Genomic DNA, 24,154 nt, shown 5'->3' with positions numbered 1-24,154 from the left:
TGCCCGCCGGCCAGTATGTAGGCACAGTTAGATGTCCTGGCGGGCGCCATGGCACCTGCAGACACCGCGTTGGGGACCCCGTATTAGGGTTCATCTATACAGCAAGTCTCACAGACCAGATTGACAGACTTGGGCTATGGCACTAAAAATAGTTATGTAGGCATTGTGGCTTGGGCTGGAGTTTGGGCTTTGAAGCCCCTCCCCTTCCTTAAGCTTCAGACCCAGAGCTCCAGCCCAAACAGTCACGCAGCTATTTTTTAGTGCCATAGCATGAGTGCAAGTCTATTGGTCTGGCCTCTGAGATTTTCAACCACTCACTGGGTAGATGTACCCAATGGTGAGCTGCAGATGGTTCAAACTGGTTCATGTGAACCGGTTGTTAAATTTTGAAGCAGTTTCAGAACCGATTGTTAACCCACTTCCCTGTGAGGGGGCGCTGCGGCTTTGATGGGCTCTGGCCGGGAAGTGATGTAATTACACCTTTGGCTGCTGGGGGCGCTGCGCTGTGGGAGCCATGTGGGCTTCCAGCTGGCCCTGGGCACGGGCCCTGTTGCTGCTGCTGCTCCCCCAACCCCTCGCCCTGGGGCTTCCGCTGCTGCCTGGTGGGTCCCCAGCTGCTCTGCTGGGTATGGGCTGCGTCCCGCTGCTTGGGATGCTCCGAGCATCTCTCCCCGTGAGTACCCACCACCCTGCCTGCAGACAGCCCCTGTCTCCATCCCCTGCTGCACCCCTTGCCCTGCCTGCAGCCAGCCCCGCACCCGCTGCCTGCAGACAGACCCTGCCACACCCCCTGCTCTGTCTCCAGCCAACCCCTGCCACACACCCCTGCCCGAAGCTAGCCCAGCCCTGCAATCCTCTGTCTCCAGCCAGCCCCACACCCGCTGCCCACAGCCAGCCCCTGCCGCACCCCCTGCCCTGTCTCTAGCCAACCCCTGCGGCACCCCCGTGCAGCCCTGTCCGAAGCCAGTCAGGCTTGCACCCCCTGCCCTGCCCACAGCCAGCCCTGCACCCCCAGCCTTGCCTGCAGCCAGCCCTGCACCCCCTGCCTGCAGACAGACCCTGCCACACCCCCTGCTCTGTCCAGCCAACCCCTGCCACACACCCCTGCCCGAAGCTAGCTGGCCTTGCACTCTGTCTCCAGCCAGCCCCGCACCTCCTGCCTGCAGCCAGCCCCTGCTGCACCCCCTGCCCTGTCTCCAGCCAACCCCTGCCGCACCCCCCTGCGGCTCTGCCTGAAGCCAGCCAGCCTTGCACCCCCTGCCCTGTCCACAGCCAGCCCTGCATCCCCAGGCTTGCCTGAAGTCAGCCCTACACCCCCTGCCTGCAGCCAGGCCCTGCCGCACCCCCTGCCCAAAGCCAGCCAGCCCCTGCTGCACCCCCTGTGGCTCTGCCCGAAGCCAGCCAGCCCCACCTCCCCCATCTCCAGCCAGTCCCGTACCCCCCTGCCCTGCGTGCAGCCAGTCCATACCTCCAGCCAGCCCCCGCCCTGCCTCCAGCCAGCCTCACACCCCCCATCTCCAGCCAACCCTGCACTCACTTGCCTCCAGCCAACCCTGCAGCCTCCTATCTCCAGCCAGCTCCACATCCCCTGCCTTGCCTGCAGCCAGTCCCGCACCTCCTGCCTCTAGCTTGTCCTGCCCCATGCCCCTGTCTGCAGCCGGCCCCACATCCACTGATGCCCTGCAGTTCCCAGGGCAGTAACCCTGCACACCTGCTTCAATGAGGGGGGAAAGGAGCAGCTGGGACCCACACATGTGCACACCCTAGCGTGACCAGACAGCAAGTGTGAAAAAACGGGACGGGGGTGGGAGGGGTAATAGGAGCCTATATAAGAAAAAGACCCAAAAATTGGGACTCTCCCTATAAAATCGGGACATCTGGTCACCCTTGCACACCCCCAGGGAGTGGCGGAGATCCACACATGTGAACCGGAGCTCATTTCTAGTTCAGGCCCATCTTTTTAAAAAAGAACTTTAGGTGGGGTTAGCATACGTCCGTATTTTCCTGGACATGTCAGGCCTTTTGGTTCTTAAATTGTCGTCCTCTTGGGAAAATATGTATGTATGGCAACCCTACTGGTACAAAAAATACATACTGTGGCACATCCCTTAAATCAGAACTTTTTATAGGGAACCGGCTGTTAAGATTTTGGCAACTCATCACTGGCCGTACCCTTAGTTCTGTCTCCTAGTCTACCCATCTATAAACTGAAGATAATAATGCTCATCTACCTCAAAGAAGTATTGTGATGTTTAATTAATATAAATTGCTTTATATCCTTGGAGGAATGATACTACAAAAGTGCAAAGTAGTATTATCATAGCCCAAGTAAAGTAACGTAGCGTAGGGACGTGGTGTTGAGCTCTAGGTCACCAGTTCAAATCCAGGCCAGTCTAGCAGGGACCAATATTCGTTACCATATTCTGATTCTCCAAGGTCTTGTCTTGTTAATACTTCTCAATCTCTTACGTGCTAGAGCCAAACTTTTCAAACCAGGGGTTGCGAGCTCCCTTTGGTTGAAAGGACACATTTTTTCCAGACTGTGATTTTGAACGTAGACATATTTGTTAAATCATGAGATAAGTCCAAAAATAAGTATCTGATGTTTTTTACACTAACCTCTTTGCAGTGGAAAATTCTGCATTGAAGGCTGCAAAGTCCCTTTCATTTGAAACCCCTTTTTATCCTTTTGAAATGCAATTACTTTTCAATAAAATGTTAATGCTGTATTCTATTTTTACAGCGGCTTCCATGATCTATAGTGCAAAGCTGCAGTTTAATAATGCTGCTAAATTCTTTCCCCCTCCATTTCTTGGTGCTTTATGTTGGAGTAGAATGTAAGAATAATAGTAATTTGTTTGAGTTTCTGTTTGTTTTGAAAACACAGGACTATATCTGCAAAGACACATCACCATGCCAACAATTTCAATATATTTGAAGGAATGATCTGCCATGGGCTCCCAGTTGTGACAATTTCAAGAGGCAAAGTGGTGTACGAAGATGGAGTTTTCAATGTCACAGCAGGAGACGGAAAATATGTTACACGTAAACCATTCCCTGAATATGTCTACAAAAGAATCAAGCAGCGGGATGAGGTTAATTTAAAAAATGCATTGCTGTAGCACATGCAATCTTTGTGCAATATGAGGAAAACTAGCTTTTTTGGGGAGGTGTGGGGGGAGAAGTTTCGGTTTCTATGGTTATTTCACTTGCCTTTGTGATCAAAATGTGCCCAGACTGAAGAAAGTGAACCCATAGGTTGGAGTTTTATTGCTTTTCCTCTTTTCACACACAAACACCTGGGGCTAACTCCAGTTCTCAGGTATATCAGTGTAAATTGGAGGTTGGGATCATGTGCCTTTGAAATCTTGGTTCCATTTATTGTACAGGTGGTCACACTGATCTAATCATGAAAAGCTCTGAGCTCCTGTAATCACCATTGACTTAACAGAAGTTATAGATGTTCAGCACCTCACAGAATGAGATCCTAAATTGTGAAAAAAGGATCAGCAATTTTCTAGCTCTTTCATAGTTAGATATTTGGGGATCAATCCTGCAAGGTGCTGAAGACTGTAGGATTTGAGGCTCAAATAAGTAAAGAACAATCTTAACTTAAACAAGTGAGATATATTCAGCTTGGCAGGGCCTGATGAAATACCTCCCAGAATACTTAAGGAACTGGCTGAAGAGATCTCTGAGTCATTAGTGATTATCTTTTTTAGAATTTATGGAGGACAGGAGAGATCCCAGAGGACTGGAAAGGGGCAAATATAGCACCTATCTATAAAAAAGGGAATAAGGACAACGCAGGGAATTATAGACCAGTCAGCTTAACTTTGGTATCTGGAAAGATAAAAGAGCAAATAATCAATTTGTAGGCATGTAGAAGAAAATAAGAAACACACAACATGTATTTTATCAAGAACAAATCATGTCAAACCAACTTAAAATCCTTCTTTGACAGGGTAACAACCTTATGGATAAGGGGAAAGCAGTAGATGTGAGACAGAATCAAAAGCCTTACTAAAGTTGAGATATATCACATGACCTTCTCATAAACAAATTAGGGAACTATAGTCTAGATAAATTTACTATGAGGTGAGTGCACATCTGGTTGGAAAAGTTTACTTAGACCAATTATCAATGGTTCACAATCAAGCAGGAATGGCATATCAAATGAGGTCTCGCAGGGAGCTGTCCTGGGTCTGATTCTATTCCATATCTTCATAAATTATTTGGATAATGTCTTAGAGAGTACACTCATAAAGTTTGCAGACAATACCAACCTGGGAGGGGTTGCAGGCACGTTGTAGGACCAGATTAAGCAATGGGACAAATTACCTAGGGAGGTTGTGGACTCTCAGTCATAGGAGATTTTTAAAAACAGATTAGACAAATGCTTATCAAGAACGGTCTAGATAATCCCTAGTCCTGCCTTGGTGCAAGGGACTGGACTAGATGACCTATCGAGGTCCCTAGAAGTTCTACAAATCTATGATTCTATGATCCAGCAATGCAGTTCCAGTAGTGGGACTACACATATGTTTAAAGTTAAGCATGTGCTTAATGCTTTGCTGGATCAAACTGATGCTCAGCATTTTCCATGATCAAGTTCTCAGTGTCAAAATTACTAAAGGAGGAAATCTGTGAAATACTTAGATTAACTATTTTATGCCTGTTCACTGGTCATGAGAAATATTTTTGCTGCTTTAGCACTGCTGACTCAGGAGGAGGAAGGGGAGATTTCAAAAACACCTAAGTGAAGTGTGCTTCTAAAGCACTTAGGTGCTTTTGAAAATCCTGCCCTGAATCAGTAATATTCATAACACTTTCTTAGCACTGAAACAGATCAACATCTGTGTGAGCTTTTTGCTGCTTGAAATGCTTCCAAACCAATTAATTGGGTATATTGTTTGCTCCAGTACTTCCCTCTTGCTGGCCTGATGAAATATATGTGCCAAAGGTTAAGTGGGCGTCTCTCTCTCTCTCTTTCCTAACTGACTTCCTCTCTGTAAACACATTTCCTGTAGGAATTGGTAGCCTGCCTGCGAATTAACATACATAATACAAATAGGATTACAAAATGCTTTTTTCTCTCTGCCAACCTCCTAAAAACATATATTCTTTTTGCTGAGAATTAAAAGAAGATTACGGTTTATTTAGCTTCACAAATGAAAAAGAAGGCCTGGATCATATACCGTTCTTATATAGATTATATAGATTGGTGTAAATTGGATAAAATGGAGCTATCCCGATGTACACCAAATGAGGATCTGACCCAGAGTATTCTTGATTCTTTGCCCGATATTTGCCCTGAAATCATTTAAACATCTCCCTAGGTTCTTTTATAAATTATGTTCCCCTTTCAATGTTTATAAGAATTTTGTGTTTGGGAACCCCTGCTTTACATAATGCATCTATATATTGTACTTTCTCAACCATTCCTAAAGTAGTCAAGCTTTTTCCATAGCTCTGCTTAACAACTGTTACCTTTGGTCCAATCCTGTGAGGTGCTGAGCATCACCTGCAAGGTGTTGTTTGCCCTGAATTCCACTGATTTCATTAGAAGCTAGAAGCATTCAGCACTTTGCAAGCCAGGGCACTTTATTACTAGTACTCTGTCTTCATTGTTTATCTTTGGCTCTGCGGGTTTCTAATGCAAAATAAATGACATTTAATGCTAATGGTAGTTTACTACTGAAACCTTTTCTGGAGCCATATTACACCAGCAAATACACAGGATGTTCATCTACACGTCTAGGACAGGTCCATGATTTATTTAATACATAATGAGAGGCTCATTTAGCAGGTCTCCACAGCAGTGCTGAGCCTTGGTATCAGAACACCATTACATCCAGATTCTGGTATTATGGCTGAACCAGCCACCCACACATGGGATTGAGATTAGTTGTGGCACTAGAAAAACAAAAGAACAAAACTGTACTGTATGTATTTTTCAGAGGCAAATTCACAACTGAGCTAAGGACAGACTTGGCAGTCACAGGATTTCTGAGACTACAGTAACTGTGCCAGTTTACATTTCCCTCAGAAAGAACTAGGGAGAATTTTCCTTAAACAAAACATGAAGAGCAAATGTCTTTACAAGCGACTTCAACCAAACCTGAACTCTTTCTGACAAGAGCTAGAAATGCAGTAGGGGTGGTGTGCAGATCTACAGGGCAGGGGACATCTTGCACCCACTTGTCTTGCCTGTAGTCAGAACAACATTGACAAGTTACTGAGAGAGTCCCCAACACTCTAGGTCCTGTTTAGATTAAGGGCTGGGAGTGGTAGGGGAGTGACAGTAAAATGAGATGGGAGAAGGCCAACTGTTCCTAAAAATGGCTTCAACAGCACTTAAGAGAATAAGCCAACCAACCCCAATTAAAGGTTGATAGGAGTTTGTCATAAACAGATAGCTAAGGGTTAATGTCTCTTTCACCTATAAAAGGGTTAACACCAGTAACCTGAAACACCTGACCAGAGGACCAATCAGGAAACAAGACTTTTTCAAATCTGGGTGGAGGGAAGTTTTGGGTGTGAGTTCTTTGTTCTTTGTCTTGTGTCTGACCCTCTCGGCTCTGAGAGTGATTTTTTTATCTCCTGGCTTTCTAATCTTCTGTTTCCAAGTTGTAAGTACAAAGATAGTGAGACAATAGGTTTATATTGTTTTCTTTTGTATTTACATGTGTGTAGTTGCTGTAGTGTTTTGAATTGTATTCTTTTTGGATAAGGCTGTTTATTCATTTTTTTCCTTTAAGCAATTGACCCTGTATATTGTCAACTTGATACAGAGCCTATTTTTAATGTCTTTTTTCATTCTTTTTTATATAAAGCTTTCTTTTTAAGACCTGTTGGAGTTTTTCTTTAGTGGGGACTCCAGGGAATTGAGTCTGCAGCTCACCAGGGAATTGGTGGGAGGAAGAAGTCAGGGGGAAAATCTCTTTGTGTTAGATTTACTAAGCCTGACTTTGCATACCCTCTGGGTGAGGGGGGGGAGAGAGAGATTAGCTCTCTCGGTACTTGTGTTTCCAGGACTGGAAGCAGGGAATCTCCTAGGGTCGTCCAGGGAGGGGAGCCTGGGAGGAAGTAACCAGGAAACAAGGGGAGGGGGTTATTTCCCTTTGTTGTAAGACTCAAGGCATCTGAGTCTGGGGGTCCCCCAGGGAAGGTTTTGGGGAGACCACAGTGAGCTAGGCACTGTATAATTCCTGGCTGGTGGCAGCTTTACCAGGTCCAAGCTGGTAACTAAGCTTGGAGGTTTTCATGCTAACACCCATATTTTGGACGCTAAGGTCCAGATCTGGGAAAAAATGTTATGACAGAGTTGAGTGTCAGACTCTCTTGGGCACTTTGAAATACTGTAGGTTGGGAGCTAGGAAATAACAGGCTTCTATTTCGGTTGAGTGCAATTTGCAAGTGCAGAAGGAAACAAATAAGAAAGAACTGAACTGTTCTCTTATAGGTTTGCCAGCCTGTCCCTGTTGAGCGAGCACCATATGGAGAAGTGGGCTCAGTACAGTCCAGCAGGGGAGGAAAATAGACATATCCCTAAAGCATGGCTCTCCCAGGTAACTCTTTCCTATTTTCCTTTCTGAAAATATGCAGAACAAATATTGCAACCCCTCTTGTATGTGACAGGTTTGTGTGGGCTGAACACTCCTGGAAAGTGATGAAATCATATGGCAGGTTCTATAGCCCATGCTTGGGAGAGCTCTTGCTGATGAAAGCGCCAAACAGAGGAAATCCTATGAGATAACTGAGCTGGAGCCTGGATGAATTCAGTGCTTGAATGATACTTAAATCTGAGGAACCAGGAAAAAGTTGAGCTAAGTCCATTGCTGAGATAACACACCCCTTTTTAAGGGAGCTATATCTGAGGCCCTGGCTACACTTAACGGGGATTGACGCTGCTGCGATGGATGCAGTGGAGTCGATTTAGTGGGTCTTCACAGAGCACTCTCTGGTCAACTCCAGTACTCCACCAGAACGAGAGCGTCTCCCATTGAAACAGCGCGGTGTAGGCACTGCAGTAAATTAACCTACAGTACGTCAATTCCAGCTATGTTATTCATGTAACTGGAGTAGCATAACTTAGGTTGACTTCCCCCAGTAGAATCCTAGAATCATAGAATATCAGAGTGGGAAGGGACTCAGGAGGTCATTTAGTCCAATCCCCTGCTCAAAGCAGGACCAATTCCCAACTAAATCATCCCAGCTAGGGCTTTGTCAAGCCTGACCTTAAAAACCTGTAAGGAAGGAGAGTCCACCACCTCCCTAGGTAACCCATTCCAGTGCTTCACCACTCTCCGAGTGAAAAGGTTTTTCCTAATATCAAACCTAAACCTCTCCCACTGCAACTTGAGACCATTACTCCTTGTTCTGTCATCGGGTACCACTGAAAACAGTCTAGATCCATCCTCTTTGGAACCCCTTTCAGGTAGTTGAAAGCAGCTATCAAATCCCCTCTCATTCTTCTCTTCTGCAGACTAAACAATCCCAGTGCCCTCAGCCTCTCCTCATAAGTCATGTGCTCCAGCCCCGCAATCATTTTTGTTGCTCTCCGCTGGACTCTTTCCAGTTTTTCCACATCCTTCTTGTAGTGTGGGGCCCAAAACTGGACACAGTACTCCAGATGAGGCCTCACCAATGTCGAATAGAGGGGAATGATCACATCCTCGATCTGATGGCAATGCCCCTACTTATACAGCCCAAAATGCCGTTAGCCTTCTTGGCAACAAGGGCACACTGTTCACTCATATCCAGCTTCTCGTCCACTGTAGCCCCTAGGTCCTTTTCTGCAGAACTGCTGCCTAGCCATTCGGTCCCTAGTCTGTATCAGTGAATGGGATTCTTCCGTCCTAAGTGCAGGACTCTGCACTTGTCCTTGTTGAACCTCATCAGATTTCTTTTGGCCCAGTCCTCTAATTTGTCTAAGTCCCTCTGTATCTTATCCCTACCCTCCAGCGTATCTACCACTCCTCCAAGTTTAGTGTCATCATTCTACAGTAGTGTAGAAAAGGTCTGAGAGAGCAAAACAAGCAGTAACAAAATCTGAACACAGAATGGCTCAAAATCCAACACAGAATTTTACAGAAAATTTTGAAATAACTTGATGTTTTTTAGTGAAATTAGCTTTAAAAAAAAAAAAAGAATGTTACCAGCCCCCTGCCCCATTTCATAATCAATACACTCGCCAACAGGGCCGGCTTTGGCGGAGGGTCCCTCAGTCCCTCTCGGAGGGAAGAACCTGCTGCCGAATTGCCACTGGAAAACGAAGCGGCGGCGGTAGAGCTGCTGCCAAAGTTCTGCCGATCGTGGCTTTTTTTTTTTGCTTTTTTTTTTTTTGCTGCTTGGGGCAGCAAAAACCCTGGAGCCAGCCCTGTTTGCCAAGAGCTATAATATTTCTGGCAAGCACATAAACATCTGTCAGAAAGAGACAGATGAGCTCCATGTCAGAAGATAGAAGACAGAAGAAAGGAGTTAATATCGCTGACTGACTGTATGATAATAAGGCAGTGCAACCCCAGGACAGAGCAGGAATTTTCTTTAGCCCCAGTTCTGTTTCTTACTCAGTGTGTGACTTAGTGCAAGTCATTTAATTTGTCTGTCTCAGTTTCCCCATATATTCAAAAGGCATAAGAAGGCCCTACCTATCTAATGCGTATGTTTGTGTATAAAATGCGTTGGTGAGTGAAGACACTGTGTAATTGCCAAGTATTAATTATGATGATATACAATTCATACTCTTTAGTAAGCCTGCTAAGTGGAAACACTTGTACAATGTGCATTAGTAAAGTGAGTTGCATTAACCAACTTACCACACCTTAGTATCTAAGTTACAGTTCTTTTTGTTATTCCCTATTCTAAACAGAGCAATGCAGGTTTATTTCAGATACTGCTTGTGGCAACTGTTGGTAAATGTCAGGTTTTTTTGGTGGTGACTACTACAGCCCTACTTCAGCAACTTTTCCTCAAGGAAGATGGGCTCCACTAGAAGAGTATTGGTGACATATTTTCTTTCCTACAGAAAAATGCCATTAAGTGTTTAAGAAGCAGAAGAGATCGACTCAGAAATAATTTTTTAAAAAGTTATAGTTTCACTAAACAATAACGAGGGGGCGAAATGACCACAAACAACAAGTGTGTGAACAGGGGCGGCTCCAGGCACCAATGCCAAGCGCGTGCCTGGGGCGGCAAGCTGTAGGGGGTGCCCTGCCGGTCGCTGCGAGGGTGGCAGGCAGGGTTGCCTTTGGCGGCATGCCTGCGGAGGGTCCACTGGTCCTGAGGCTTCAGTGGACCTCCCGCAGGCAAGCCGCCAAATCCGCGAGACCGGGGACCTCCTGCAGGCAAGCCGCCGAAGGCAACCTGCCTGCCGTGCTTGGGGCAGCAAAATACGTAGAGCCGCCCCTGTGTGTGAAAGGTGTATGCCCCATGGCAGGGGAATAATTGAAGAAGGGCCAGGCACGTAGGAGTCATCAGATGAAAGTAAGCAAAGGAAAACTTAGGCTGAACACTGGGGGAGAAATTGGCTAATAGTGAGGTCTGCTAGCCTGTGGAACAGTATCCCAAGGGACAGGGAACAAGCTCCATTACTTGCCTCACGTAAAACGCAGCTATAGAAGGCACTAATGAATCAATATACTGCTGGGAGCAAACCTGCAATGGCAGGATTATGAACTTATCTTTTCTATCTTTAATTTCTGTGATTCTGTGAACGTCTCCAACAGTGTGAATCTTCATCCAGAGCAACAATGAACAGCCTGTTATTTGTTTTCCTCTGTCATAAGAAAGTGAGCTGTTGTAACAGAGAGCAACAAAGGCTAAAGCTGCAACAGAGCAAGGGAGCTGTAATCATTCTTTCCAGTTCTTAGTGCTCTCCCTCCGTTATTACCACTTTGGGAGACAAATGGCAAAGTAGCGAGTCTGTCTTTTGAAAGATTGTATCATATTGTCTTCCTTGTTTCTCTGTAGATAAAGCCAGATGAAAATGATCCTGCTTGCCCCATCTAAGCAATGCATTCTGGTGCCCATCATGAGCAAGTCCAGTATCAACTTTTGAAGAGCCAGAATTTACCAGCTGCAAAAATAGGCACTTCAGATCTTAATATGGTTTAATGGGGGAATGTTGTCATTCTGGTAATTGCTTTGAAGGAATTTAGTTAATTGAACCAAACATTTATAACAGCAGAGTAACACAAAAAGCAAAGCTATGTTAACATGACAGCTACTCTGCAAAGTCTTAAACTCTGACTGCTGGGATGGTATTTCTTCACATTTTACTTTTTAAAAACATCACCTAGTCTAGCAAAATAATAAGGCAATACGTTCCTTTCTAGGGCTTAAACACAAGTTTTCTTTATTCTTGCCCCATAAAGCCACCATAGAGTAAGTCTAATTATCTTGCTCACAAATTCACAGATTAAGGCTCGCAAGGGACCATTATAATTGTCTGGTCTGATCTTCTGCACAACACAAGCCACAAATCTCACCCAGTAGCTCCTGAATCTAGTTCAACAGCTTGTGGTTGAATTACAGCATATCTTTTGGAAAGACACCCAATCTTGCTATCAAGTGCTGTACTTGGTTCCTCCTTCCTGGAAGAAGTTAGATACTGCAAGAGATAATTCTGATCTAGTAGTGCTACCTCTGTGCCAAAAGAGGATGGTGGTCCTCCTGGGGCTCTATTCCAACCAGTCTGCTCAGGTGCTTCTTTTATCCCCTCTCCCAGGCTAATCTAGGCAGTGAGAAAACCGGTGGTGATCCTACAAATCTGCCAGCATTACCTAGCTGCACTAGCTCTGCCCAATGACACACATTACGCATAGAGAAGCATGGATACAGGATGCAATAAAAGTTTAACGGGGCAACTTGGCCCAGAGTATATTTGCAATAACTAGAGCTGATTTTAAAAAAAAGCTTCAAAATTTAATTTTTTTGCAATACTTTCAATTTTGCAGGGTTTGAAACAGTCCTATTTTTCAATGTTTTTTTTATTCAAAATCATTGAGTTTTCTCATGGACCAAAAACTGGGTTTTTGACAAAGGAAATGTTAACAAAACTCAGTGTTTCCTGGAGTCTGTCTCTTTATAAAAAAAAAAAAAAGAGAGATAAACTTCTCATTTGTTAAATTTCAGCCTGTTTTTTGGGAGGTAACTATATTCCCAGAAGGACTATATTACTGCTAATATCATGGTTCTATCATTGTGTGTGTATTCTGTTGTTATGTAAGCAGCCAAAAGCTGGGTCTTTGCTATGCATCAACCCTGTTTTGTGTGTGGTTTTCTTTTTTTTTTTTAACTGAATGTTCCCTGTATTGTCCCTTATTTGACAGCAGTTGCTGGGAAAGTATGTGCTGCAGAAAGCTTGGGAGAGTGGTGAACCCAGAAAACCTTCTGTCATGCATGGAGCCACTGGGGACCAGTAGAAGCTTTCATGAGTGCAGGAAGATTTTTCTCCTCACCCTGCTTCCATGGACTAAGCAGGAGTGAAAGTCAGCTCAGAGGCTGATGGTGTTTGCCACCCATCTATGAATACGACAGCTTTAATAGAGGTACAAAAGAGGCATGGTAGGGGCTGTGGTGCTAGATCTGACAGCTAAGAATCCTGACTTCTGCTATAAAAACAGTCCCTGAGTCACTTACTAGCTTCTATGAAAATAAACTCCTGCTAGGCCAATCAAGTCCTATGCCTGTGGATAGCAGTGTAGAGATCTCTCAGCAGGGTAGTCAATAGGGACATTCAGGAGGAACTAAGATGGATTCCCACTACTCAGACGTGTTTTGAGATGGCAGCGGCAGCAGGGCAGTATTGCTGAAATGTTTGTTATAACTCTCTTCGCCTCTGATGAGTGGAAACTTCAAACGTGTAGAACCTGCAGATTCTTGCCGTCTGCCCCACTCTTCGGGTCCTGCTGTCAGTCACAGAGCCACTGTATTTTCTTATTAACATCTTTTGCTATTTGGGTGGAGGACAGAAGTGTGGAAAGATGGCCAGAGGGAATAGGAGAAGCTAAACCTTTGCATGTAAAAATAGTAATTTGCGTTGATAGGCTGCCTTTCATCCAAGGTTCTAAAAGCCTCACACCACATACATGTGAGGCAGGTAGATCTCATTACACTGATTGTATGATTCTGGGATCTGTGAATGTTCAACACCTCTGCACATCAGGCCACTGTCTAAGCTAATTAAATAAGGAGTTGATCTCAAGTTTAAAAGTGTTGGCCTTGGTGACTTGCCCAAGGTGACAGTCAAACAGCGATTCTGTGATAATCAAAACTAGAACCTGGGAGTCAAGACTGTCAGTCAGCTGGATAGCATCAGTATGCCCAGAATTTTCAAACATCCTTTGGGCTCAGGAGTTGTCTGAAGGTGGCCTTGCTGAGTTCAGAAGGCTGCAAATCATTACAGGAATTGTTAGTGATTTTTCCAAAAACAGATGTTTTCACACTGTGATACAGACAGTAGCTTTATGAGTTATATAAAAAATGTATGGAAGCTGAGCTCTCTAAACCATGAAAGTATATTATCAGTGAAAAACATATAATCTTTGTAGGCTCCCTGCACACATTTTTGTGGCAGAAAAAATAAGGAACCTACATTTCATAGCTTTACCACAAAACTTCCCCTTTCTATTTGGATTTCTTCCGCTTTATGCCAGAGTTTGTACTCCTTACAGGGAGGAGTCCTTGGGTTATTGCTCATCAATGAAGGGATGAGATTTCTATGAATTTATATATGTTTTAAATGTAATTAGCTTTCTAACTAATGTATAGATTTCATCATGAATACCAAACTGTGCTTTTATTCACTGACTATAACTGGGTTATGAAACATTACAATTTTCAGAATTTTTGTTATTTTAAACAATTTGGTAAATTTTATATGAATCTGCAAGATCCCAGTCAATCCAAATTTGCATGTTTTTTTTGTTTTTTTTTTAATGAAGAAAAAGCCTTGGATGAAACCTTTCACCAGGCTCTACTCCTGATACATTGATTTCATAGGCATCAGCAGTGAGAGAATTCCAGGCCTCCTGCTCTTAAAGTAGGTAACCCCTGTGACTTGAACTAAAGGAGAATCTCCACTGACAATTGTCGTATTATAGTGTATATCTTTTCAGACTACCGAGGGCAGTTCTGATATTACATATCCAGTGGAGGGAAGTTGGTCACAAGGACATTAGGCAGTACATTACATACTTTCTACTCCTTTATAGCCTATTATGATCCCCTCATTAAGGTAACACCCTGACTCACAGGCTTATTTTAATAACCGCAAATTAATTTGTTTACCCTGATTTTTAGAACTTTGCAAAATTCAGAGATTCCAAGGCCATAAGAGACCATTGTGATCATCTAGTCGAACCTCCTGTATAACACAGTCTATAGAGCTTTCCCCAGATAATTCCTAGAGCAGCATATCTTTTAGAAAAAACAATCAAATTATATGTAAAAATTGTTAGTGATGATACAGAGTCCACCATGAGCCTTGGTACATTATTCCAGTGATCACATACTTTCACCGTTAACAAAATATGCCTTATTTCCAGTCTGAATCTGTCTAGCTTCAACGTCTAGCCATTGGATGTTTATAATGTAAAACAAAACTAGAGGCTTTTTATAATGTTTAATTTCTTAGCATATAACTGCCTCTGGGCAATTTAGACTGTACTGAAAACAAAGTGAGTTAGCATGTCACAATATTTGCAAGGCAGGAGCAGAGTAAGAGCCCAGTGTAAGCCCTGCATCCTCACATCTACAAGACCTAGCCCATCCACACAAAATTCAGCAACAACACTAACAGAGAAACAAAGACTTTAGCCTGGCCTTGAAGGAAGTCAAAACTGGAGTGTGGCATATTTAGTAGTGAGAGGAGAGCTACACAGACTCAGACCATTGATGGTTAATGCCCTTCTGAATCCCCGTTCCCCTCACCTAAATCATGCCAGTCTCAAGAGTCAATAAACAATCAGGTCAGCTTTTCATTAATTTTGTAAACAGTAATTGATTTGATGTGGGGATTTTTCACAGTAAACTAAGCGCCTTCCTTACTAACAAAGGGTGTCTGAAAAGGGAAGCTGAGTGCTGGAACATCAGGTGAAAGAGAAGGGACAGATGAATCAAAGGGAAAATCCAGCCGTCTGGTTCATTCTTTCTGTCTGAGTCTTGGCCGTGTGAGCTGTACTTCTGGGATTCACTATGAGAGAGAGGTTGGAGTGGGTGGTCACAAGCAGCAGTGAGAGAAATGCTAGGAAGTAAATCCATTAACAATTGGCTGCAAATAAATAAAGCCCTTAATTTCACATTTACACTGAGTGAATCAATGTTGAGTTGAAAGAAAAAAATAATGTCTTGCATTCGGAAAAACTAAAACAAAAAGGCTGGTGGCTGGTGGGGGGACCAATGCAACTTGGACAATCTGTCAAAGCAGAGGTAAAATCCACCAAAACAAACAGGAAAACAGCCAGGGAAGAGCCGAGGGATGGGGGAGAAAATATACTGTTCTGTGTTGTTTGGAAATGTAAAGGAGAGAAAGAGCAAGAGGTGAGAGAGAAACAGTCTCTGGAAGCAGGACAGCCCCGGAACAATACTGTGGTGGGGAAAGTGGCATAGGGCGAGATTCTGTCACCAGTACTCACATGGTATGGTACCTTCTTCCTTGGGTAATCAATTGGAAATGAATGGAACTAACCATGAAGTAAGATACAAACCAGTGTGAGTATGGATAACAAAATCTGACTCTTGGAGAACTAGATCTCATGCGCCTACAGTCATGATTCACCCTCATAGCTTATATCTTGAGCTGTCTAGTTTCCTACCTCCTCCAAGTCAAATCTGTGCACAAGTGCCCTGTGCACAGAATCAAACAAATGGTCAGAGGAGCTCAGGTCTTACTGGTCCTGCAGACACAGGTGCCAGTCATACATTTTTTATTTAAATTCAATGAAACTTTATTGGCATGACAAATTATGCAAGTGTCAGCAAAATATCAGGGAGACCGGCCCCTTGAGTATCTGCCAGAGATAGGTATGTTTCCCCCATGGAAGGGCCGTATAGTGTGTTTGGGGTTTGATCTATACACTTTGCACTGTACACTGGGGACTTGACCTCAGCTCGTATAGACAGACTGTTACCCTCCTCACCAAAAGCATTACCAGGTTGGAAGATGAACCCTCCTACCAGAACTTAGACTTTGTCTGCAGTTGTGAGAGGTTGAACAGAGTTTACAGAGGCAGCTGGTAACAGATTTCACAGCACAGACCTTTTGTAATTAAATATGAGCTATGTATCAAAATTGAAGATTATTCAGATAGCACCATATGTATGTATGACAGTTTGCAGGTATGACACAAGCATGGCCGGCTTCAGCTTTTTTGCAGCCCCTAGCGGTGAAGCAAAAAAAAAAGAAAAAGATAAAGCTGTGATTGGTGGCACTTTGGCGGCAGCTCTACTGCGCCACTTCATTCTTCGGTGGCAATTCAGCAGTGGGTCCTTCACTCCAAAAGGGACTGGGGACCCGCTGCCGAATTGCCGCCGAAGACCCAAATGTGCCGCCCCTTCCCATTGGCCACCCCAAGCACCTGCTTCCTTCGTTGGTGCCTGGAGACGGCCATGGACAAAAGAGTGCTTCCCCAAAGAGCTTGCAGTCTGATAAAATCAGAAGTGCCACAGACTTCATTTTTCACATGCAGGCCTCATAATTTATTCCCACCTTCACTCTTCACGTCAGCCTTTCTTCTTTGTTACCCAGTGTGTAATTGCCATGCATTGCAATTGATTCCTTTTTGATGAGCCCTCAATATCTCCACTACCTGATTTGTACAGCCTCTTGCAAAACAAACTAAATCCATAAAGAAAATATTCCCCACAGAGAACCCATATGGGAACATTTACCACAGAATGATACCACTGTTAATGTACAAAAGGGGCAGCCCCACACCTGCCAAATGTCCTAGTTTTCCTGGGACTAAATTGGGTGGTCTCAATTCCAGGGGAAGTCCAGGGCAGCTGGTTTAGCTCATTATATAACAAAGTGGACTTTCGGTGACAAGGAGCCACAGTGGGGAGCTGGAAATAGATGCAACAGTTTCCTGGGCCCTGTTGTGAGTGACGAGGGAGATGGTAGTTCAGTTTTCCCCCCGCATCCCAATTCATGGAGATGGAGAAAGGAAGACCCAGTGAGGGATATTGGAGGGTGTGGACCACATGGGAGAGGAACAGAATGTTTTGTAGGACACTCACAAGAGAACATAAGAGGAACACAGGCAGCAAACACACTTGGACATACACACCAGGGGATGAGGAACACTGAAGGGGGATATGCAGATAACACAGTGAGGGGACATGGGAGATTAAGAAAACCACAAACCTGCCCAACTCACAGGACAGAAACAAACAGGAGAAAGACCAGGAGGCTAAGATACCCACCTGTCCCCTGAAGACTCCAGAGGGGAGACACATCTGTCTTTCCTCTCTGAAGGTTCTAGTGGTAGGGTTTCAGGCCACTGGGCTTCCCTTCCCCCCAGAAGGCAACTGAGATAAAGAGGGTAGTTAAGGAACAGAGGATCAAGGATCCTCTATAGGTTCAGTTCTGTATCCAAATTTCTCAGTGCTTCTCTGAGACCCTGTCTCTTTGAGGCCATGAAGATAGTTATATTTAGAACATAGACGTCACCAGGAAGCATAGAATTCTCCCTTGGGATAGCCAAGCTTTTGTTAGAATGTTCCTTAGAAATTGTTTTTCTTTAAATGTTGGTAAACAGGCAGACTGCTCACCAGAAAACGAGTATGGAAGACACAGCTGTGAGTCTGACAGTGCCCTAGAAGAGCAGCATAGCTTTCCTCCTCATCCTTTAGCTGCTACTCGTTCATTCATCACCAGTGGTTTGAGGTAGGCAAGAGGGCAGACGAGCAAGTGACATGTCAGTTAATTAAAATATTCCTCAGAGAACTGGACGTAACAATGATAGAGTTTAGGAGAAAGCACCCTAGAGTTTGCACATTAAATTCACAGACTAACTCAACCTTTGGTAGTACATTTCTAGCCATTTACATTTATGGAAACCTCTTTGTGAGAGGGGCGAAGCAGCTGGCTAAAAGTGAGTATATAACTCATCTGAATAGTTATTACAATTTTATTCTTAGCTGTTCAGGGCAGAGATTTGTCTTTACCTTCTCTCGTAAAACATCAACCATATTGTCAGGCTAAGTAAATAATAATTGGTCAACCAAACAGCAAATAATCAATGAAAAGCACTTCCAGCTAGCAGCAACAGCAGCATTTCCAGCTGATGCTGCACTTTGTAAACATTTCTAGCCTAGCTGAGCTGGTAAGGACCAACAAACTTATTTCTCAACTAGCTATCCCAGCAGGCTTAGTTTCATTAAAGAAACACTAACATGAATGCAGTATTAATCTAGTAGTAAATTCATAATCTTAAAATCCCCACACCCTTCATTGTAGGTGTTTGTCCCAAGTATAATCCCCTTCTGGCTGTTGTGGGACATCTTTACCATTGCACCATGAGGCTTTCCTAGCCATCTTACAGAGACAAAAGAAAACCTAGAAAGAAGAGCCAGATAAACAGCCACTCACAAAACAGAGAGAGAGAGACACACATACACACACTAGTCATGCAAGGTAAGTAGTTTTGTATTCCTGCTACCAAGTATACCATAATCCTTCACATCCACACTAGTATGTCTGCCAAAATAACTGCTTCTCTTTGGTGTCCTAAGCAGCGTCAGGGAAGGAAATACAAGGAGGACGATGGAGCCCCCCCCCGCATCCACCTGCTCTAACAGCTCTTCTTTCAGAGATCACAACGAATCACACCAGCAATGAGTCTGTCAGTATTCAATCAACTTGCTAATCAATTCTTCCTGAGAATTAATGCCTTTTTGCCATCCTCTATCACTTTCCATGTAATAACTAGGGCAGAGGAATGTGACCCCTCCACATCCCTTTTTATTTTATTTTAGCCAAGACTACCAATGGTGCCAGAGTAGCCCGCTGGCTTTGTGTCATTCATATATAGAGGGCAGGATGGACACCTCCCAAGGCTGCAGAACTGGAGGGAAAATTTGGAGTTTTCCTCCTCTACTTTCCCCCTTCTAGTTCTGCTCCATTCTCTCCATCCTCACCAGTACTATGGCAGTACTCCTTACCATTGGTCCATTCTTCCCCCCCATTACTAGCCACCCTCCATGATCTGCCTGGCACACATGGTCAGAGTGTGGGAGACAAGCAGAGATGTTTTTAAAAGCCCCTGCAATGATTGGGGCTTGTGTGTCAAGCAGAGTGGGGAATACTGATGACAGAAATCATTTAAGGGGAGGAGAACAACAGTAACTCTTCTGCTGACTGGTTTCCCTCTCTCTCTGTTGCCTCTGGCCTCTTCCCACTCAGTTTTCTTCTTGCTCTCCAGTTGCACTTCAAAGTGAAATTTGCTGTTAGCCCAACTAGAGACAGCTCAGCAGTACTTGGTGACTACATGGACTTCTGTAGCTGGCCAGTATCAGGCTGTGTTAGCCAGGACAGGGTCATGACCAGGACACCTGGAGACCACACTGATTCAATACATCCCCTAGGAAGCCTACGTTTGTACCCTAGCGCTCAAGTGTCTACAGTCAAAAGGCTGATGCACTAGGTCACTGCAACACCAATAGCCACACAGGAGTAAGTGTCATTTTAGAATGAATAGTAGTATAAATGGACCAAATGGACTTTGATGCTTAGCTCTAGCCTTTGGTAAAGATGTGAGATCTAACAGATGACAGCAGTCAGCAACCCCTGCTTAAAGTAGACAACAAAATTAAAACTAGTTCTCTATTTTTGACTTGCCTTGGAAAGGAAGTTCAGCATCAGAGTGTTCCCAAGTAACTGATGATGACTAATCCTGTGCAGATTTACTTCTCTACACTGTTTTGTGTTGCACAATACTAATTCATGCTGACTCATCATAAATTCCTTCATTGGGGTGGGGAGAGAGAACTGAATGGTTTGGGATAGCTGGTATACATTTATTAATACCAGTCTGTGGGGACTGACCTATTCAAAAGCAGAGTAGAAAAGCAATATCTCTGCAACAGTTGTTACTTACCTATAAGGGTTTATTAGCTTCATAAAACAGCCATTTGCAGAGCGGAACAACACAGTCATACATCAGTGCTGGAAAACTTTGGCTTTATTACTGTAGGTTGGAGAAGAGCCTTGTGTTAATGACTGAATGGAGTTTGTGCGCACATTACAGAGTAACGGTGTGTAATTGCTATTTTGAGGTTGCACAGAGTGGGAAGATGGTCTTATGGCTAAAAGCACAGGACTGAACTTCAGATGTTTTGGGGTCTAGTCTTAGCTCTGCAATAGACTTCCTGTGTGAACTTGGTCAACTCATGTATAATCGTCTGTGCCTCAGTTTCACATCCAGTAACAGAGATCTTTTAAGGCTTAATTTATTAATGTTAATAGAGTGGGATTTTTAAATGTACTCAACAGTGGCCTACCTCTGGTCCCATTGAGGTTAATGGCACTTTATCACCGACTTCTATGGAAATAAAATTAGGTCAATGCTAAGTACTTTTGAAAATCTCATCTGCTAAATCCATTTGAGATCCTCAGATTGATGATTTCAAAGTACTGAACAATTCTTCCCCTACCTTTGCTACATATGCTCCTCCTAAACCTTCTTCACAGAATCATCTCCCTCTGTGCTTGCCTCCATTACCCTCATGTTGGAAACACTCTCCTTTCTTTGTTTGCCATATTCCTCTTTCCCCATTGTCACAGTTACTGGGCTAACTGCAACTCTGACCCCACCTGGTGTTTTTGAGCATGCTACCTCTCAGGCATCAGGCTTCTAGCCATCACATGTCCTGGGCTGGAATCAGGCAAGTCTTCTGCTCTCGGACCGGGTTCTGGGCTGAAGTCCCCTTTGATCAACCATGATTACCTCAGCAGGCCTGACTTGGGTTCAACTACCAGCAGTTCATCTCCGTCTGGGAACTATGGCAGTGCTTTCCAGTAATGAAACAGCCTTTTTAAAGCAGATTATTCATGATTTAGCACCAATGCATTTCAGAGAAAATCTGTATTAAAATAATATACCAGTCCCATACACATGTCTGGTTTACCATGTGTCTATCCCTCTTCCACATGGGCACCTGGTGAGCCTAAGATTCCTGTAGCCCCACTCCCATGAGACCTCTAGAATCTGATTGACATAGTCTGTCCCCTTCATTCCCAAACCATTTCTCCCTCCCTCTCCCCCCCAACCTCCCCCTGGCTGCAAGAAGAGTCCACTTTAAAAGCTGTTTAGTCTTTTTGATCACCCTCCTTCCCAGAGACTAAGTCACTTTTAAAATGTTTATAGCCCTTTGGTCTGATAGTTCCTAGCATTGCCAAAACAGCTGTGGTGCTTTGGGCTGCAGACAGGATAGAGGATGTTCAAGGCTAATATCTTAAGTGTTTCAAGTATGTGCTGGAAAGGTCTGATCTTGAGAATCACCGAGTTACCTTCTTATTTGTTCTTCCCTCCATCCCCATTGAATTAAAGCAATATCTGAAGAATGGAATAAACAGTCCATTACTCCAATGTAAGCATACAGGCTGTCTTGATAGCTAGGTTAGATACAGTGTTCATAACTTTGTTACAACTCAGAATTCTGAGATTATTGCAGAGCAGCTGCCCGTCTATCACAATCACCTTCAAAGTGCATTTCTACCCTGAAAAGTGACTGTAAAATTAACATGCCTATCATGCCAGTTATGAGTTCATAGTAAATTTGTTCAGTTTACAATTAAAGTACTATAAACTCAACCTGGAATCTTAGTGTCAAACTGTCCTCCTTCCAGCCCATGCCTCATCCCCACTAATACAAATACTGCCAGTGGAACTTCACCAACAATTCTGTTGGTGAGACATGAACCAGAAACTAATCCTTGCGGAAGTCAAATGTAGTAAATGTGTTTGTCTCCAAAGTCAGCATTTTTGGCTCTCTCTATATACACACAGTGATCTATTGAATGGGAAGGAGCCATTTTAATGTGATAACTTTTCCTACCATAACTGCACTTGAAAATATGCTTCTTCCTTATGGCCATTAAGTGAAAATCCACCAAGTATAATTAACATATTATATTATAGGAGGGGCTAATATTAAGGTTGCCTGTCACGTTGCATTATAAGACACTTTTTTCAGTTGCTTATAACTTTGCCAAACTTTAGCTGTTTAGGCTGAAATATTACATGCCAAGTGGCTTCCTCAGGCTGAACTTTTTTTGGAAAAATGTCAGCCAAAATAGTTCAGCCATTTGTGAGAAAGAGGCAGTGGAGAAATGTATTGTTTGACCCATATTAAAAATTCTAGCAACCTTTTCTTTGAGCAGCTCTAGAGCCCCCATGCTGTGAAGCAGGGACTCAAAAGTTACAAGCAGGTAATACTGTGTCAGGGGTTGGCCTTTTGCCATCCCCATGAAAACCCATCCACAAAGTCTTAAGCCTTTAAAAAATCATTTTGAACATTCTCAGTAGAGACTTGTTTTACTTTAGCAGCTAAAATGTACAAAGATTTCATCCTTACTGACCATGCTTGAGCTTCTCACAGGAACTTGTACTTAGGCTTTGTCTAAATCATCATTGTTGTCGGTTAGGAGTGTGAAAACCCCCCACACCCCTGGCCAACATAAGTTTCACCGACAAAAGTGCTGGTGTGGACAGCACTATGCCGGCAGGAGATCTCTCTTCTGTTGGCAAAGAGCAGCTACATGGGTGACCTTACAGTGGCACAGTTGGAGCAGTACAGCTGTGCCGCTGTAAGGTCTGTAGCGTAAACATAACCTTTTTAGACTGTGCATGCACCATCCCTACAGAGCACCCGAGCATGCTCCATCCTCTTACAGCTACTATGTGGAACTGGAGTGCGCACATGCCAGCCTCGCAGAGCAGCTGAGCATACTCCATCCTGTCACAGCGCAGAGTGACTGAACATGCTTCTTCTAGGCCAGGGCTACAGGGGTGAAGCTGGACTTTTCTCGTAATGGCTGCTCTGGGCCAGGGCAGGGCTGGCCACTGGAACTGAGAGCAAGGGGCCTGACTCTCCTAGGTGATTAATGACATCCCTGCTGAGACCCAGACAGCATGGAGGAGGAAGCCACAGGAGCTGAATGCAGAAGATACAAAAGCTGGATTGGGGGGAGGAAAAGGAGTAAATTGTAACAAGAAATTTGGTGAGAATGGAACTGGAGTGAGGAAGAGAGAAACTGCGACTGGGACAGGCTGGGAAAAAATATTGGGACTGGGGAGGCTGGCCTGGGAACTGTGGGGGAATAGAGGTTGTGGACTGGGAGCCAGGAGGAAGGGAGGGGAGAATGGATTTGGAGCTGGTGAAGGAAGTTGGAGAGGGACTGGGAGCCAGTTGGCTGGGGTATGACACTCGGATCAGGCAAGGAGCTGGAGGGAGATGGGAGATTGGGACTGGCCAGAAAAAGAGACTATGAATCTGTGGGTCAGGGGAATGAGGGCAGATGGAGGTGAGACAGATCTCAGAAGGAACTGAGGTGCAGGGGAGAAGTGCAATTGGCTGGGCAAAGACACTTGGGCAAGGCACCAGAAAGGGTGTAGGAGGGAGACTGAGATTGTATGAGGAGGCCAAGGAGTGAGATTAGGATTGGGAGCCAATTGGGTAGAGGGAGACAAATCAGACAAGGAACTTGTAAGGAGGCACTGGGACTGGCTCAACAAGGAAACTGGGCATGGGATGAGAAACCTGGGAATGGAGATTGGCACTGAGTAGGAAAAGAGAATGGGACTGGGACAAGGAGCCAAGAGTAGGTCAGAGACAGAACTAGGCAAAGGACAGGTTGGAGGGGATGGGACAGGAGAGGTCAATCTTGAGGCAAATGAGCAGAGATTCTCTGTCCCCATTTGAGCACATTCTACTCCAGGACCTGGAATGGAACCTAAGATTCTTTGAGTCTCACCACTCTTCTACTATCAATAAAGTTCTGGCAAAGTATATGTCTCATTCCCCTCTAGTGCTTGTCCACATAGAGGATAACAACCTACTTCTGCTGTCAGTTACTCCATTAGTTCAAGTGTCAGAGGTCTGTGTGATAGATCTAAAGATTCTCACCTTGCAGATGAATAATGTG

General features: G+C 44.3%; 1 protein-coding gene across 2 annotated transcripts in view; it reads left to right on the top strand.

The window, feature by feature from the left end:
- Positions 1-15,350, top strand: part of DPYS (dihydropyrimidinase) — a 51,106-nt gene extending 35,756 nt beyond the window's left edge. The window contains exons 8-10 of one of the 2 annotated variants that reach the window (XM_050941001.1): positions 2,888-3,095; positions 7,466-7,571; positions 10,975-15,349. In XM_050941001.1, coding sequence (XP_050796958.1) covers positions 2,888-3,095; positions 7,466-7,543 — 286 coding nt within the window. In that variant the 3' untranslated portion in view covers positions 7,544-7,571; positions 10,975-15,349. Of the gene's footprint in view, positions 1-2,887; positions 3,096-7,465; positions 7,572-10,974 lie in introns of both variants that reach the window. The other variant, XM_050941002.1, reaches the window with a different exon arrangement.
- Positions 15,351-24,154: the final 8,804 nt, after the last annotated feature.

The sequence above is a fragment of the Gopherus flavomarginatus genome, chromosome 2, assembly GCF_025201925.1.
Source record: "Gopherus flavomarginatus isolate rGopFla2 chromosome 2, rGopFla2.mat.asm, whole genome shotgun sequence".
In the NCBI taxonomy this organism is placed as follows: domain Eukaryota; kingdom Metazoa; phylum Chordata; order Testudines; family Testudinidae; genus Gopherus; species Gopherus flavomarginatus.
The sequence above is the reverse complement of the archived record's forward strand: the minus strand, read 5'-3'. Positions and strand labels throughout refer to the sequence as shown.